Source organism: Anabrus simplex, chromosome 2, assembly GCF_040414725.1.
Source record: "Anabrus simplex isolate iqAnaSimp1 chromosome 2, ASM4041472v1, whole genome shotgun sequence".
NCBI lineage: Eukaryota > Metazoa > Arthropoda > Insecta > Orthoptera > Tettigoniidae > Anabrus > Anabrus simplex.
In genome coordinates, this window is record NC_090266.1 from 58,961,014 (window position 1) to 58,977,315 (window position 16,302).

Sequence of the window (16,302 nt, forward strand, 5' to 3'; positions counted from 1 at the left end):
CAAATTTTAGTGAAAAATGGAAGCGTATGTATAGGTATTTTAAGGCAGAAACAGGTTCCAAGAAGGACATTCCAGGAATAATTAATGAACAAGGGGAGTGTGTATGTGAGGATCTTCAAAAGGCAGAAGTATTCAGTCAGCAGTATGTAAAGATTGTTGGTTACAAGGATAATGTCGAGATAGAGGAAGAGACCCAAAGAAGTAATAAAATTTACATATGATAACAATGACACTTACAATAAGATACAAAAGTTGAAAACTAGAAAAGCGGCTGGAATTGATCAGATTTCTGGGGATATACTAAAGACAATGGGTTGGAATATAGTACCATATCTGAAGTACTTAATTGATTATTGTTTGGTCGAAGGAGCTATACCAGATGAATGGAGAGTTGCTATAGTAGCCCCTGTGTATAAAGGAGAGGGTGATAGACATAAAGCTGAAAATTACAGGCCAGTAAGTTTGACATGCATTGTATGTAAGCTTTGGGAAGGCATTCTTTCTGATTATATTAGACATGTTTGTGAAATTAATAACTGGTTCGATAGAAGGCAATTCGGTTTTAGGAAAGGTTATTCCACTGAAGCTCAACTTGTAGGATTCCAGCAAGATATAGCAGATATCTTGGATTCTGGAGGTCAAATGGACTGTATCGCGATTGACATGTGTAAAGCATTTGATAGGGTGGATCATGGGAGACTACTGGCAAAAATGAGTGCAATTGGACTAGACAAAAGAGTGACTAAATGGGTTGCTATATTTCTAGAAAATAGATCTCAGAGAGTTAGAGTAGGTGAAGCTTTGTCTGACCCTGTAACAGTTGAGAGGGGAGTTCCTCAGGGCAGTGTTATCGGACCTTTATGTTTTCTTATATATATAAATGATATGAGTAAATGAGTGGAATCGGAGGGAAGGCTTTTTGCGGATGATGTTATTCTCTATAGAGTGATAAATAAGTTACAAGATTGTGAGCAACTGCAACGTGACCTCGAAAATGTTGTGAGATGGACAGCAGGCAATGGTATGTTGATAAACGGGGCTAAAAGTCAGGTTGTGAGTTTCACAAATAGGAAAAGTCCTCTCAGTTTTAATTACTGAGTTGATGGGATGAAAGTTCCTTTTGGGGATCATTGTAAGTATCTAGGTGTTAATATAAGGAAAGATCTTCACTGGGGTAATCACATAAATGGGATTGTAAATAAAGGGTACAGATCTCTGCACGTGGTTATGAGGGTGTTTAGGGGTTGTAGTAAGGATGTAAAGGAGAGTGCATATAAGTCTCGGGTAAGACCCCAACTAGAGTATGGTTCCAGTGTATGGGACCCTCACCAGGATTACCTGATTCAAGAACTGGAAAAAATCCAAAGAAAAGCAGCTCGATTTGTTCTGGGTGATTTCCGACAAAAGAGTAGCGTTACAAAAATGTTGCAATGTTTGGGTTGGGAAGAATTGAGAGAAAGAAGAAGAGCTGCTCGACTAAGTGGTATGTGTTACATACTATCCACTTCATATCCGTATCGACTATATGATCCAATTAATTGAAGGAACCAGAATCCACCTGATCGATACTTTCACTTTTATTTAGCCTTAGGCTATTTCAATAGACATTAAATTAAAAGTTCAGAACATGTTTCGAATGCATTGCATTCATCATCAGCTGCTTACATTTGGCAAAAGTAAAATTAGCTAAGAACAGTCTCACAATTTTCTTAAAACCTTAAAAACAAGTGTTAGTAGTGCGTGTGTGAACGGATGCGGGGGTGGGGGTAGAAGGGGGGGTAATGCATTGAAGGCGATTGTTAGTTGTACTATGACTTATTAAAAATCTTAATGTTAAAAACACTGATGGACTAAAATATAGTTCACTATAAGTCTTGTGAATTTTCCATAAGTTCGTTGATTACTGAAGAACTTGTATGCACTATGTGAAGTATTTCTGTTGAGCTATTGGTAAAAAGTTTCCTTAAGAAGGCATCCGATGTTTTCACGTCTCTTATCTCCTGTTGGGTGGTGAGGTGTGGCTTGTTTCGAATATGAAGTTTGCTATTTGTAGTTTGAACTGAAAAAAGTTGGATCATCTGTATCACGACCTGTAACCGGCAGGAAAAATGCGGCTATTAGTTGGAGTTTGAAAAACGTAACGGATAATGAGTCTTTGAGTGTTGGATAGTATGAAAGTATGAACTTACCCTTGTCTTGCGTGTTAGTTTAACTTCCCGTACTGCGGGAGTGGGTTTAATCTGGCTGCCTTCAACCTTGTATTGTAACTGTGTGCTGTAGTTCGTGAGTTAGCCTGGTTAGGAGGGAGGGGAAATGCGGACGTGTCGTCATTTGCTATATCGGGCGGGGAGGAGGTTTCTGCTTGTGACGTGTCGGCCTTGTGATTGCTTGAAGTGTGCGCTGGGCGTGTTTGCTTCCTTCGTAATAACTCAATATATCTCAATATGCATTCAAATAAGGGGTTTCTCTGTTCGTTTACTTCATTCAAATTCTTGTCCTTATTAAATGACTTGTCTAGAAGTATATGAATATTTTCTAGACTGTTCATTAACCTTCCCTTGTTTAGCCTATTGAGAATTACTAGTTCTTGTTTAATGGCTGTGAATCTATGGCCTGTTTCACTCATGTGTACTCCCATTGCAGAGAATCTTTTGTGTTTCTCCGCATTGACGTGTTCTAAGTACCTTATTGTGAAGTTACGTCCAGATTGCCCTATGTATGTGGCCTTGCACTGATTGCATGTTAGTTTATAAACACCTGAATCCTGGGACCGCTCCTCGCTATTTCGATTGACCATATTGTGGTTGAAAAATTTTTGTCTTGTATTGTTATTCATTGGGAACGCTATTTTGATGTCATGCTTCTTCAATAAGTTGGTAATTGCATAAATGTTGGGATTGTTAAAGTTGAACCTTACGTACTTTTTTGTTTGCTCTGATTGTTTTGTTAAGTTTGTTTGTAGTTTATGCTTGCGTTTGGCAATTAATCCGTTAATGGTTTTTAAATTAAAACCATTAATAAGGGCCTGCTGTCGAATGAAGGCTAATTCTTTGTTTCTCTCTTTGTTGTTTAACGGGATTTCAAAAGCTCTGTTGATAAAACTGTGATACGCTGATTTTTTGTGTGAATCAGGGTGTAGGGAGTTACTATGAATGGTTGTTGGGGTGAATGTAGGTTTTCTGTAGATACCAAAGTGAAATTGGTTATCTTTTTTAGTTGTGGTCACGTCTAAAAAATTAATCGAACCATTTTCTTCTTCTTCAACCGTAAACTGTATATTGGGGTCTAAGGTGTTCAACATGTGTAAAATGCTAGAACTGTCATTATGATCCTTGTCAATTATGGTGTACGTATCAACGTAGCGTACCCATAAATCAAGTCCTTTGATATGGTCTATAATGTAGGAATGTTCCAAGTAATCCAAATAAATGTTTGCTAATATGCCCGAGGCTGGAGCGCCCATGGGGAGGCCATCTTGCCAATAAATCTTACCATTAAACATAAAATAGTTCTGACAGTACGAATTCAAGGATAACCATAAACTCTTCTATTTCGGGTATGCTTACCTTTTTATATTCTAATAGGTTGGTTTTTATGATTTTAATAGCCTTCTCTATGGGGATATTGGTGTACATATCTTTTATATCGAAGGAACATATTGTGTGAGAGGATTTGAGTTTGAAGTCCTTCATTTTCTTGCAGAAATCGCTAGAATTTTTTACGGCTGTGTTGGCGTAGTAGACGTAATTTTGTGTTAATCTATGAATGTATTGCGATGTTTTATATGTAGGGCTCTTACGAAAGTTGATTATCGGTCTAATAGGTATATCTTTTTTTATGCAATTTGGGCAAAGCTCTTGCAGTAGGGAGTCCTGGGTTCATATTAATCAGCTTTAGTGATTCCTGCTCACTAAGAAGAAAGGTACTTTGTTTGAGTATACTTTTCAAATTTCTCTGAATCCTTAGGGTGGGATCTTTACTTACTATTTTGAACTTGTTGTTATTAAAAAAGGTTTCGGTTTTCTCAATGTAATCGGATTTGTTCAGAATAACTATTGATTCTCCCTTATCTGCCTTGGTTACGACTACGTCACTTTCCTTGATTTTCCGTTGTAATTCGTTGTTTGCTCTAGTGTTATGGGTGTTATTCTTGAAACCGTTAATGAGGGTCGGAATTTTTTTCTTAGCCTCACATCTCAAATCGTTCTGTATTTCAAATGGAAGGGTCTGAATGGCTGCTTCGGTTTCAGCTAAGGTAAGGGTTAACTCCTTACTTCTATTAGTAGCCTGCCAATTATATTTCGGGCCTTTACTCAAAATTTGCAATTCCTGTTCTGTAAAAACAGTTTTTGATAAATTTTCGACAGTAGGTGGGTATGTGATTTGTCTGGTTGCTGATTTAAACTGTAAATCGTTCCCCTTCTTCGAACGATCTTCTTTTAGGTTATCTAACTTCTTATTTAAAGTAACCTGTTTCTTATCTATTAACTTTTCTACTTTATCTCTGCTAAATATGAGGAAAGAGTTCCATTCTAACGGTAAAAGAGTGGTTGCCGCTTTGAGATGAGTAGTGTATAGTTCGTGATTAAGAAATTGTTTCTTTTTATACATGAATTTAATTTCCCTCTTTAACCAGGTTCGATTGACCATTTTTTGAGTTGCTGAGTGGTATTCTGAATGCAGTTTTTTCTTTTGAGTTCCTTTTAGAAATGTATATATTAGGTCATTTTTAAGGCATTCTTTAAGAAAAACTATGTCTTTGCTGACTTTCGCTATTTTTACCTTTAACTTTAAGTAGGTGTTCGCAATATTTCCTGCCTGGTTGGCGTTCGTGTTACATACTATCCACTTCATATCTGTATCAACTATATGATCCAATTAATTGAAGGAACCAGAATCCACCTGATCGATACTTTCACTTTTATTTAGCTTTAGGCTATTTCAATAGACATTAAATTAAAAGTTCAGAACATGTTTCGAATGCATTGTATTCATCATCAGCTGCTTACATTTGGCAAAAGTAAAATTAGCTAAGAACAGTCTCACAGTTTTCTTAAAACCTTAAAAACAAGTGTTAGTAGTGCGTGTGTGAACGGATGGGGGGGTGGGGGTAGAAGGGGGGGTAATGCATTGAAGGCGATTGTTAGTTGAACTATGACTTATTAAAAATCTTAATGTTAAAAACACTGATGGACTAAAATATAGTTCACTATAAGTCTTGTGAATTTTCCATAAGTTCGTTGATTACTGAAGAACTTGTATGCACTATGTGAAGTATTTCTGTTGAGCTATTGGTAAAAAGTTTCCTTAAGAAGGCATCCGATGTTTTCACGTCTCTTATCTCCTGTTGGGTGGAGAGGTGTGGCTTTTAATAAGTCATAGTTCAACTAACAATCACAATCGCCTTCAATGCATTCCCCCCCCCCCCTTCTACCACCCCCCCCCCCCCCCCCCCCCCCCCCGCAATCCGTTCACACACGCACTACTAACACTTGTTTTTAAGGTTTTAAGAAAATTGTGAGACTGTTCTTAGCTAATTTTACTTTTGCCAAATGTAAGCAGCTGATGATGAATGCAATGCATTCGAAACATGTTCTGAACTTTTAATTTAATGTCTATTGAAATAGCCTAAGGCTAAATAAAAGTGAAAGTATCGATCAGGTGGATTCTGGTTCCTTCAATTAATTGGATAAGTGGTATGTTTCGAGCTGTCAGCGGAGAGATGGCGTGGAATGACATTAGTAGACGAATAGGTTTGAATGGCGTCTATAAAAGTAGGAAAGATCACAGTATGAAGATAAAGTTGGAATTCAAGAGGACAAACTGGGGCAAATATTCATTTATAGGAAGGGGAGTTAGGGATTGGAATAACTTACCAAGGGAGATGTTCAATAAATTTCCAATTTCTTTGAAATCATTTAGGAAAAGGCTAGGGTGCAACAGATAGGGAATCTGCCACCTGGGCGACTGCCCTAAATGCAGATCAGTATGATTGATTGATTGATTGATAATTACCGAAAGGCTATACAACCAGAGGTTCGGCTAGCAATATTTTTAAGGTAATTTAACACAAATACTACCTTTAATGCAGATAAGTATTTATTATACCTCACAAAAGAATTACAATACAAATTATATTATTTTAACATAAATATTATAATTACAGTGATATTAACATAATTACAAAGCACGGACATTTAAGAAAATTGCATAAAAGAAAATCCACTTTTCCAGATTCATGCACAAAACACAAGAAGGAAAAAACGCTAAATAACTACACTGATCAGAATGTGACTTGTGTTGTTAAAACAATGAGACTAGACTGGACTGGACTGGATGCATCCGAATCAAGCCCAGTTTGGTTCCCCTTCCACTTGACGGGACTGGTTTAACCTTGACTTGACTGAGACTTGGTCTGTGTGAATGAAATATAGCTGTGGTAGCCCAAAAGAAAGGGAGATTTCCGTGTTGGATTTTCCTGTTGACGGACTAGACGTGACTGGACAGGCTTGATGTGACTGGACGTGTTTGGTGTGAAACCAGCCTAACACTTGTCAAGCGACCCATCTTCGATACTGCCTGTGGTCACTTTCATGATTTCACCTGACCACGAAGCCGAAATACACCAGTCAATTGTGCTGCTTGTAGACGTCATTAGGGATTCCAGGATTGCACAATGCCGTGAGGAGACAGGCTGGGGTGGCATTACCAGCCACCACAAGAACAACATTCCAAACATTTCGTTTGGCAAGAAGCCTGGAGCCAACCCCTTTTCTTTGATGCCATGTCTTAAAGAGATCTTCCAGAACATTAATGATAACATATTTCTTTCCTGTTGATGAATCTTTCTTCGCTCTTCCTTTTCTTTTCATATATAATATTGGAACAAAATGTCAAGTTCGTTATTCACTACACATTTAGCTGTAATATTGCGCTTATCGTGAAATAATTGAATTTCGCTTTAAAATGGCCTTATCGCTTTAATTCGCTTTAATTTGCAAACATAGTATCCATATTTTCTTAACCAGAAACATATGATTCGTAAAGATATCACGAAATCGCTTCAAAATATTATTTGTCGCGTTTATCGTTAATGCGAGAACATCGTGCCTCTACCGATGACCTAGATGTTAGGCTACTTTAAACAACAAGCACCGAGCTCGATAGCTGCAGTCGCTTAAGTGCGGCCAGTATCCAGTATTCGGGAGATAGTAGGTTCGAACCCCACTGTCGGCAGCCCTGAAAATGGTTTTCCGTGGTTTCCCATTTTCACACCTGGCAAATGCTGGGGCTGTACCTTAATTAAGGCCACGGCCGCTTCCTTCCCACTCCTAGCCCTTCCCTGTCCCATCATCGCCATAAGACCCATCTGTGTCAGTGCGACGTAAAGCAACTAGCAAAAAAACAAAACAAGCAGCATCGTTAATAATAATGTGGGATGTTTAGGATGGAAATAAGGCCAGATAAATACAGGAAGAGGGAATTGACAAAATGATAGTAAGTTTATACAGGCAATAGAAGTCTGTCCAGGCTCACATAATAGCCCAGGTTGGTGCATTTTGTCTTGGCCTAGCCCAGTAGTATTTGAAAGTGCTCAAATACGCCAGCCTTGTGTCCTTTGAGAGAAAATTCTACCACCTTGGCGGCTCTGAAACCTATAAAAGGAGTTAGTAGGACATAAAACCAATAATACTATTACAAGCCAGAAGACTAGGAACGGATGGAAAGGGGAAAAAGATCCCAATTTGTTATATAAGTGAAGGGTAGGGAAAACATGCCAGTGATTAAATATATGGCATTAAGGAGGAGGATAGGAACTTATAAAGAGTGTGAGCAACAGAAAGGAGAGACTAGGAGAAACATCAAAACACACTGCCATGGGCTCTCTTCATCAATCTTTAATCAATCTTTAAAGCTTTTTCAGTCATAACACACTACCATTCCCGTAAAAGATAACACACTAATGTCTTACGAGGTGATCTTTAATTCAGTTTCTGCCGGGGAGAGGGGTGGGCCTTCTAACCTCAACTTGGCAGGCTCAATCCTGGTTCAGTCGAATGGTATTTGAAGGTGCGCAAATATGTCATCCTCGTGTCGGTGGATTTACTGGCACGTAAAGGAACTCCTGCAGGACAAAATTCCAGCATCTTGGCGTCCCCAAAAATCGTAAAAGTAGTTAGTGGGACGTAAAGTCAGTGATATTATTATTGTTGTTGTTGTTGTACCGGGAGGTACACCTCAATGTCGCACATTCAAAATTAGCGCTAAATAAACTCCTCTGTTGGTCAAACAGTGAAACTGATAACACAAGAAGTTGGAACTTTAATCAGAAGATGTCTCCACTGAAATATTAAGTAATTTTGTTATTTGGCAGTTTCCTAAACTGACTGAATTTCTCCTTGTTTTGTTCGCCATTCATCAAGAAGTTTGGACTTTTTTTCACAGATGACACTACCCAAAAACTCTGATCATGCACTCTGGTGCAAGATGAAGGAACTTGTAACTTAAAAGAAGTTTGGTATTCCTAGGTTTACCATAACTGATCTATGTTCATTTATTTTTGGATTGGCAACTCTTCCTTTTTCTTTCCGCCAGTTTTGAATCTGGCCAATGAAAAATTTCTGTAATTAATTTTCAACCTATCACAGGCTTCTTGTACGATTTTGAGTGTTACTTTTGAACTTAACCAATAAAATTAAGAGGATGTGTCCTGATTAGTCTTGAATGATCTCCAACCTTCCCTGAGGGTATATAAACGACGGCTTTTCATGTTTCCTGGCCAATTGATCGTCATCTTTCTGAGTGTGTGTGTTTAGGCAGGAGGCGGGGCTGCCTCTTTCTTCAGTCAGCAGAACATCTACAAGGTAATGGCCACATAATTCCATCTTTCTTGCTATAGCCGCAAATTATTCCGAGGGGAAGGTCCGAAACTTTACTATGTAACCTTTTCTAAAATGTAACTTTTCTTTTGGCTAATGTAAAAACTTCATAATATCTTTAATTGTAAATCGGGGATAGAGAGTGAGTTACCCTCTCGAGCTCTCTTTCATCTTGATTTGAGGTGTCTGCGATTTAGCAACCTATTTTCTGTAATGTATTACCATTATTTCCATGTGCACCACCTCAAGTAGCTTGGGATTAGCCCCTGTTTCATCGGCCGAGAGCCCTGTAGGTTTTAATTTTCATTATCTGGGAGTGCAGTGTACGTCTCCATTCAGTTTGTGTTTCGGGCCGTTTACTTAACCTGTTCTTTTTCGCAAAGGCCCTGTAGGTTGGGTACTGGATACCCCTGTACAAAATGATTTTCAATTTGTAAGTAGTGCCTTGAGAGGCCAAAGATTGCAAATTTTGATGTTGCCTTGAGTGGGCCGTAAGAAACTGAGAGCCTGTTAGCTCTTTTTCCAAAGTTTGTAAAAGTAACGTGTACCTCTGGAAGGCTAGATATTGTATTTTGGGAGCAAGTGCTCTTGAATTAGGGGATTTCTGCCCTTAACTAAAGGATTTCGTATTTTTTAAAATTGAAGTTCTGTAAACTGGATCCAGTATATCTGGAATTGTAAAACTACGGGCCTGAAGCCCAGAATCTGTAAAGTTCACTGTTTTTTAATTTTCTTAGTCTTGCTTCAAGATTGCTTTTGTACCTGATATGACCGAGCTCGATAGCTGCAGTCGCTTAATTGCGGCCAGTATCCAGTATTCGGGAGATAGTAGGTTCGAACCCCACTGTCGGCAGTCCTGAAAATGGTTTTCCGTGGTTTCCCATTTTCACACCAGGCAAATGCTGGGGCTGTACCTTAATTAAGGCCACGGCCGCTTCCTTCCAACTCCTAGCCCTTCCTTGCCCCCTCGTCGCCATAAGACCTATCTGTGTCGGTGCGACGTAAAGCAACTAGCAAAAAAAAAAAAAAAAAAAAAAAAAAAAAGTACCTGATATGTTGTTATGTTCACCTAGTGAAAAATTAAGTTTGAAGTTCTAAAAGAAATATAATCTTCAATTCAAGTTTTAAATTAATTTTGATATTGTAGATAGACCCATTCACCCTGGCACCTTCTTTAACCTCTTTCTGCTCCACGGGCATCCCCGTAACTTATTATTATTATTATTATTATTATTATTATTATTATTATTATTATTATTCAGTTCCTCATTAATATTCAATTTATTATCACGCCTTTACTCCTAATACAAATAATACATACATAATATAACCAAGTAACACTTACCTCCCATCTCTGGTGAACAAGTTAATGCCTAGCACCTTCCCTTCAAACCCCTACATGGCAGACTTTGACATAGTCGCTGGAGGTAAAAGATGGTTAGCGGCTTAGGTACAGAAAGTTTTCCCAAAGTTACCAAGGTGGCAGTAGAGGACTTCTGCATTCATAATTTTGTCTCACTTGTTCATAACATCACCAGTTCACAATCATTTAGAAATCTATGCACCATGAACAGTATTGTAACATATATATACAAGACTTTTGTTAGGCCTGCCCTCACATACAGCTCCAAGTGTTGGACAAGGCAAAAGTAGCATGATCAGCAAATGCATGTAACAGAAATGTGGATGCTACGATGGTCAGCGGGTGTCAACCTCTTGAACCGAATATTTATTTAATCGTATGGTATATTGTATATCACCTCTAATGCTGTTACTCATTTAGCACCACCTGGGGGTCATGTGTGGACCGAGTGCGCAATAAGCATATATGAGGATCATTTAATACGGTCCCTGTTAATGAGATATTGGAGGAGCAGCAGTTGCGCTGGTAAGGACAAGTATAATGTCGAGGTGAAGTTCATCCCATTAAAAGAAATCTTGCAATGAATGATCCAGGGAGAGGACACAGACGTCCGAGAGCAACGTGGTGGCGTACAGCCGAAAAGGCCTTGAAGAGAAACGGCATTCCAGTGGTGGAGACATCCAACCGCAGGGAGTACTCTCTAAGGATCAGAAGAGCGGACCCTGAGTGATACTTGGGAGTATCCATTGTAGTTACATATATGGCCAGGAAGGAAGAAGAAGAAAAAGAAAGAAGAAGATGTATGCATGGTTAAGAGAGATTTGATAGGATCTGAGGATGATCTTGTAGAATGAAACATGGCATTCTTTGTTTATTAGTGTTTTATTTATTGCAGGTATGTTATAGTGTTATGCGTGTTATAACCTTTTGTGTGTGTATTTTTTACAACCTCTTTGCGTTACACTGACACAGATAGGTCTTATGATGATGGGACAGGAAAGGCCTGGGAGTGGGAAGAAAATGACTGTGGCCTTAATTAAGGTACAGCCCAGCATTTGCCTGGTGTAAAAATGGGAAACCACGGAAAACCATCTTCAGGGCTGCTGATAGTGGGGTTCGAACCACAATCTCCCAAAAGCAAGCTCTTAGCTACATGACCCAAGTCACTGTAGTTAAGTAACTGAAAAGCTTTATAGTTATGTTAACTGAGTGGTCACTGAAAAATCATGGTTTCCTTCCTAACAGAGAAAAAAAAAAAAAGTGTAAAATTTCACTATACCAAATCAAACCGAAAGCCCATAGTGCAACAGCCTTGACAGACCATGGCCTGGCAAGCGGCTGCTGATCAGCCCGAAGGCCTGCAGATTACAAGGTCAGGAGAATAGGTATGGGGTTATCCACCTTTCAGTACACTGCAAGTAAAATGACAAAGAAATTTTTAGGCCATTTCACTATGCCTCATACCTATTCACCTGATTACTTGTCAGTATGAATAAAACATGAAGTTCTTAACTTATTAGATTATGAGGTGTCATGTGGTCAGCACGACAATTCCTCTTAGCTGTTATTCATGGCATTCTAGACCAGGGCCGCTATCTCATCATCAGATAGCTCCTCAATTGTAATCATGTAGGTTGAGTGGACCTTGCAACAACAGCTCTCAGATCCAGGTAAAAATCCCAGACCTGTCCAGGATTCAAACCCGGGTCCTCAGGGTAAGAGGCAGGCGCACTATCCCTACACCAGAAGGCCAGCATCAAATTTCGCCATGGGAAAATTAGATGATTAAAAATATGTCTTATATGTCTCTCAGTCATGGCCATCCATTGATGCCTGCTAATTTCAGATGACCGCCAGCCATGAGACATAGCCTGCATGGTTCCACTTTCATCACACATTTTGTTACATGACACTGATTCGTTCCACGAATTTTCGGTTGACCCAGAGCTCTAAGAACAATTTAATTAAAAATTACACGTAGGTAAATTTTAGTACTTTGCCAGTCACCTCCTCTACCTGGACATTATCCTTACGCCCAACTATCTTTACATGCTGCTGACTGAATACTTTTACCTTCAATAAGTCCACTCTCCTTTTTCATTAATGATCCATGGAATGTGCTTCTGTCAACCTGTTTCTTCCTTCATGTACATATATATACCCTTCCATTTCTTCCTAAAATTTATAGGACTTCCAGTTATGTTTGTCGTCATGTTATTCTTAACTGACTTTTCTTTTGCTGAATTCAATTTCCTAGTTAGTTCCTTCAATCTCTCCTTACTCCGACAACCATTCCTAACTCCATTTTTACCAGGCAAGTTAGCCGTGCGGTTAGGGGCACACAGCTGTGAGCTTGCATCTGGGAGATAGTGGGTTCGAACCCCACTGTTGGCAGCCCTGAAGATAGTTTTCCATGGTTTCCCATTTTCACACCGGGCAAATGCTGGAGGTGTACATTTATTAAGGCCATGGCCGCTTCCTTCCCACGCCTAACCCTTTCCTGTCACATCGTCGCCATAAGACCTATCTGTGCCGGTGCGATGTAAAGACAATTAAAAATAAAAAGAAACCTCTATTTCTTTCTAACCTGCAAGTCCTTCTTAACTTCTTAATATCTCTGTTGTAATATATTTGGCCTTTCCCATTCCTTACCACCTTTATATGTACATACTTTTTTTTTCCTTACACTTCTCAACATTTACTTTAAACCCACCCCGTAGGAGGTTTACATTTTTATTTACCGTTTTCCACCGATCATAGTTACTTTTTATTAACTCCTGCATGCCTCTCTTACCAACCATATGGTATTACCTAATAGTTCTACTTTTACAACTTGCACTCCTATAGCATTTATTTTGACAAAAAAAAAATGAATACAAGTTGCTTTGCATCACACCGACACAGATAGGTCTTATGGCAATGATGGTACAGGAAAGGGCTAGGAAAGGGAAGGAAGTGGCTGTGGCCTTAATTAAGGTACAGCCCCAACATTTGTCTGGTGTGAAAATGGGAAACGACAGAAAACCATCTTCAGGGCTGCCAACAGTGGGGTTCGACCCACTAGCTCCCGAATACTGGATACTGGCCACACTTAAGCAACTGCAGCTACTAAGTTCAGTTATTTTGACAAAAACAGCTTTGAGATCAATTATACCATCTATCACTTTAGTTTCTGTAGAGCTAATCCGGTTTTATAAGCAACATGTTCAGAATATTTTTCCCTCTAGTTGGTTCTGACTCTTTCTGATTCAGCTGTCCTACCTGGATTAACTTATTTCATCTACATCCTGCTCACCTCTTACCCCAACAAACTTATTTCTGCTACCCACCTTTATCAGGCAGGGGAGATAATTGCTTGATATTTGGTATTTGAAATGTGAAAATCTTTAACCCCTCCTTAAACTAATATTCTAGTAGAGCTTCCCTTTAATTTAATTGTCTGTTATCACGTGTTGACCGATTGAAACAATCTTTACCCTCATCAGCTATTAAAGGTGCGGCCTGTCAAATTATTCTTAACCTTATCTCTTGATGTTCACTTCGTCATAGAAGCATCCTTGCTGCATCAAGGTACTGGGCAGTAGGGAAAACTCAAAAAGTGTGTGGTATTGCATTGACATTGAAATTTTTGATTTTACGCCACATTGCCCAACATATTTCTCGCTTGAAATCTTGATCAAATTCTAAAATATGCTTCATTACACCTCAATTTACTAGGGAGAATCAGAATTTTAAATTTTTTTGCTCGGGTTAAAGTCTGGCTGGCTGTCATAATATCAAAATCCAGAAAATCTTGAAGCCATAATTATTTTTATTTCATTATCTTCAAGATTTTGCAATATTTAATTGCATTCCTTGGGAAAAATATGTTTTTAATCAGGTATGGGAGAGTATTTCATATATTTTAGAAACTGAAACATATTGCTGTTGACATTGATTTGCATATATGGACAAAACTGTCCCTAACCTAACCTAACCCCACAGCACTACAGCCCTGGAGGGCCTTGGCCTACCAAGCGACCGCTGCTCAGCCCGAAGGCCTGCAGATTATGAGGTGTCATGTGGTTAGCACGACGAATCCTCTTGGCCATTATCCTTGGCTTTCTAGACCAGGGCCTCTATCTCACCGTTGGATAGCTCCTCAATTCTAATCATGTAGGCTGAGTGGACCTCGAACCAGCCCTCAGATCCAGGTAAAAATTCCTGACCTGGCTGGGAATCAAACACGGGGCCTCCGGGTAACAGACAGGCACGCTACCCTACACCACAGGGCCAGCAAATTGTCCCTAGACTCAGGAAAACAATATTCATTGCCGACATAAAAGCCAAGTATTTTTATACAAACTGTGTCTTCTATATATGTGGGGGGGTTTTTTGGTACCTTTTTCTGAGTGCCATATCAAGAAAGTTTCTTCAATATTTGACGACTTCATACCATCATAATACACTAAGTAATATTTTCCGCAATGGAGGTAAATGTAGTAAAATTACGATCAGTAATATTAATGTACCAAAAATGGAACAGCGGAGAGATGTGGGTTAATGCTTGTACTATTAAACAATTCCGGTGTGAATTTGTTTTACAGATCCTTTTGTGCTGCTCTTCACCTGATATGAAAAGCTGGTACGATGTGAGGTGCCTGTCAGAGAGTGATCCAGGCCTCATCCTTCAGCAGTTAATAAATGCAAAGCAGGTACTAAATATGCTATCAGTTCTCGCACACTTGGTTACTTTTCAAAAGTCAGATATTTCTTAATCACTTTTTTTGTTTCATATTAGTTTCAGCTATGTCTTCGGTGGGCAGATCTCCATGGAATTCACAACCGTTCGCAAGAGCTAATCGATCACAAATTTCTCCTTCTCCTGCTAGATCAAGAACCATTGGACTTCACAGCTGCTAGAAAGGTACACCATGCTGTTTCAGTGGAATATCTTTTTCTTAGAGAGGGACTTCTTAACTCCATCTGCCCTACAGACAGTCACTTTCTCATGTGCAACTGTCTTTATGACAGGTGGCCAGGTAATTAGATGGAGTTTGTAAGAAACTTGACTGATGGCAGAAACTATATGCTTTCCATGTTAATGGAAGTTATATCATTGTTTTTGATGAGATCTGTGAATCTGTTGTGGCATTGTTTCAAATACTGGTATATTTTTATCTCTACACTTCAAAGCAATGTCTGTAAAGTGAAATTGCATCTTTTTATGTTGAAATTGATATAGAGCAACTTATATTTGAAGACACAAAAACTGGTAGTAATGATGGTTATTGTGTGGAAAGTGATGTGGTGAATTCATCACACGATGATAATAAAAGTGAATCATGTTCATTGCCCCAAAACTGCCTGATTCAGACATCACTTATATCTGTTATGTTCTTCAGTTTGCCAGAACTAATTTTGAATAAATACATTTATAAACTATCTGATAAGGAAAACTTATGGTAACTCAATTTTACCTGAAAAAGAATCAACTTAATTAAAATAGAATGACATGTTTTGTTCTTGAAAGAACATCATCAGATTTAACTTATCTCATTATTTTTTTTTTGGTCCCATATTGGCATCAACTCAACTAAGGTTAGGTTGAATGGAAAATCCCACCTTCCAATACTAGTTGGTTTTTTACTGCTAGTCTATGTAATTATGAAACATAATCCAGCTTAAAAACAAATTACATTATTTAAAATAGTACATGTTTCATTCCTAATGTGCAAAATCTTCAGTCAAAAAAATACTAAAATTGGCATGAATGAAATAAAATCACTTATGATGATGATGATGATGATGATGATATAATATGTTCCTTCATGTTCAGTTAAAACTTCAACAAGGCAAAATTCAAGTTTGAGATGAAAAATCTGATGTAATCAATCAATCAATCAATCAATCAATCATTCAATACTGATCTGCATTTAGGGCAGTCACCCAGGTGGCAGATTTCCTATCTGTTGTTTTCCTAGCCTTTTCTTAAATGATTTCAAAGAAATTGGAAATTTATTGAATATCTCCCTTGGTAAGTTATTCCAGTCCCTAACTCCCCTTCCTATAAATGAATAT

The 16,302-nt window shown here is 38.5% G+C and overlaps 1 protein-coding gene across 1 annotated transcript in view; it reads left to right on the forward strand.

Annotated features, from left to right (window-relative positions):
- The window catches only part of Sptz (Spastizin), a 713,541-nt gene that overhangs the window by 445,772 nt on the left and 251,467 nt on the right, over positions 1 to 16,302 (forward strand). The window contains exons 23-24 of the mRNA XM_067139843.2: positions 14,829 to 14,936; positions 15,023 to 15,148. Coding sequence (XP_066995944.2) covers positions 14,829 to 14,936; positions 15,023 to 15,148 — 234 coding nt within the window. The remainder of the gene's footprint in view (positions 1 to 14,828; positions 14,937 to 15,022; positions 15,149 to 16,302) is intronic.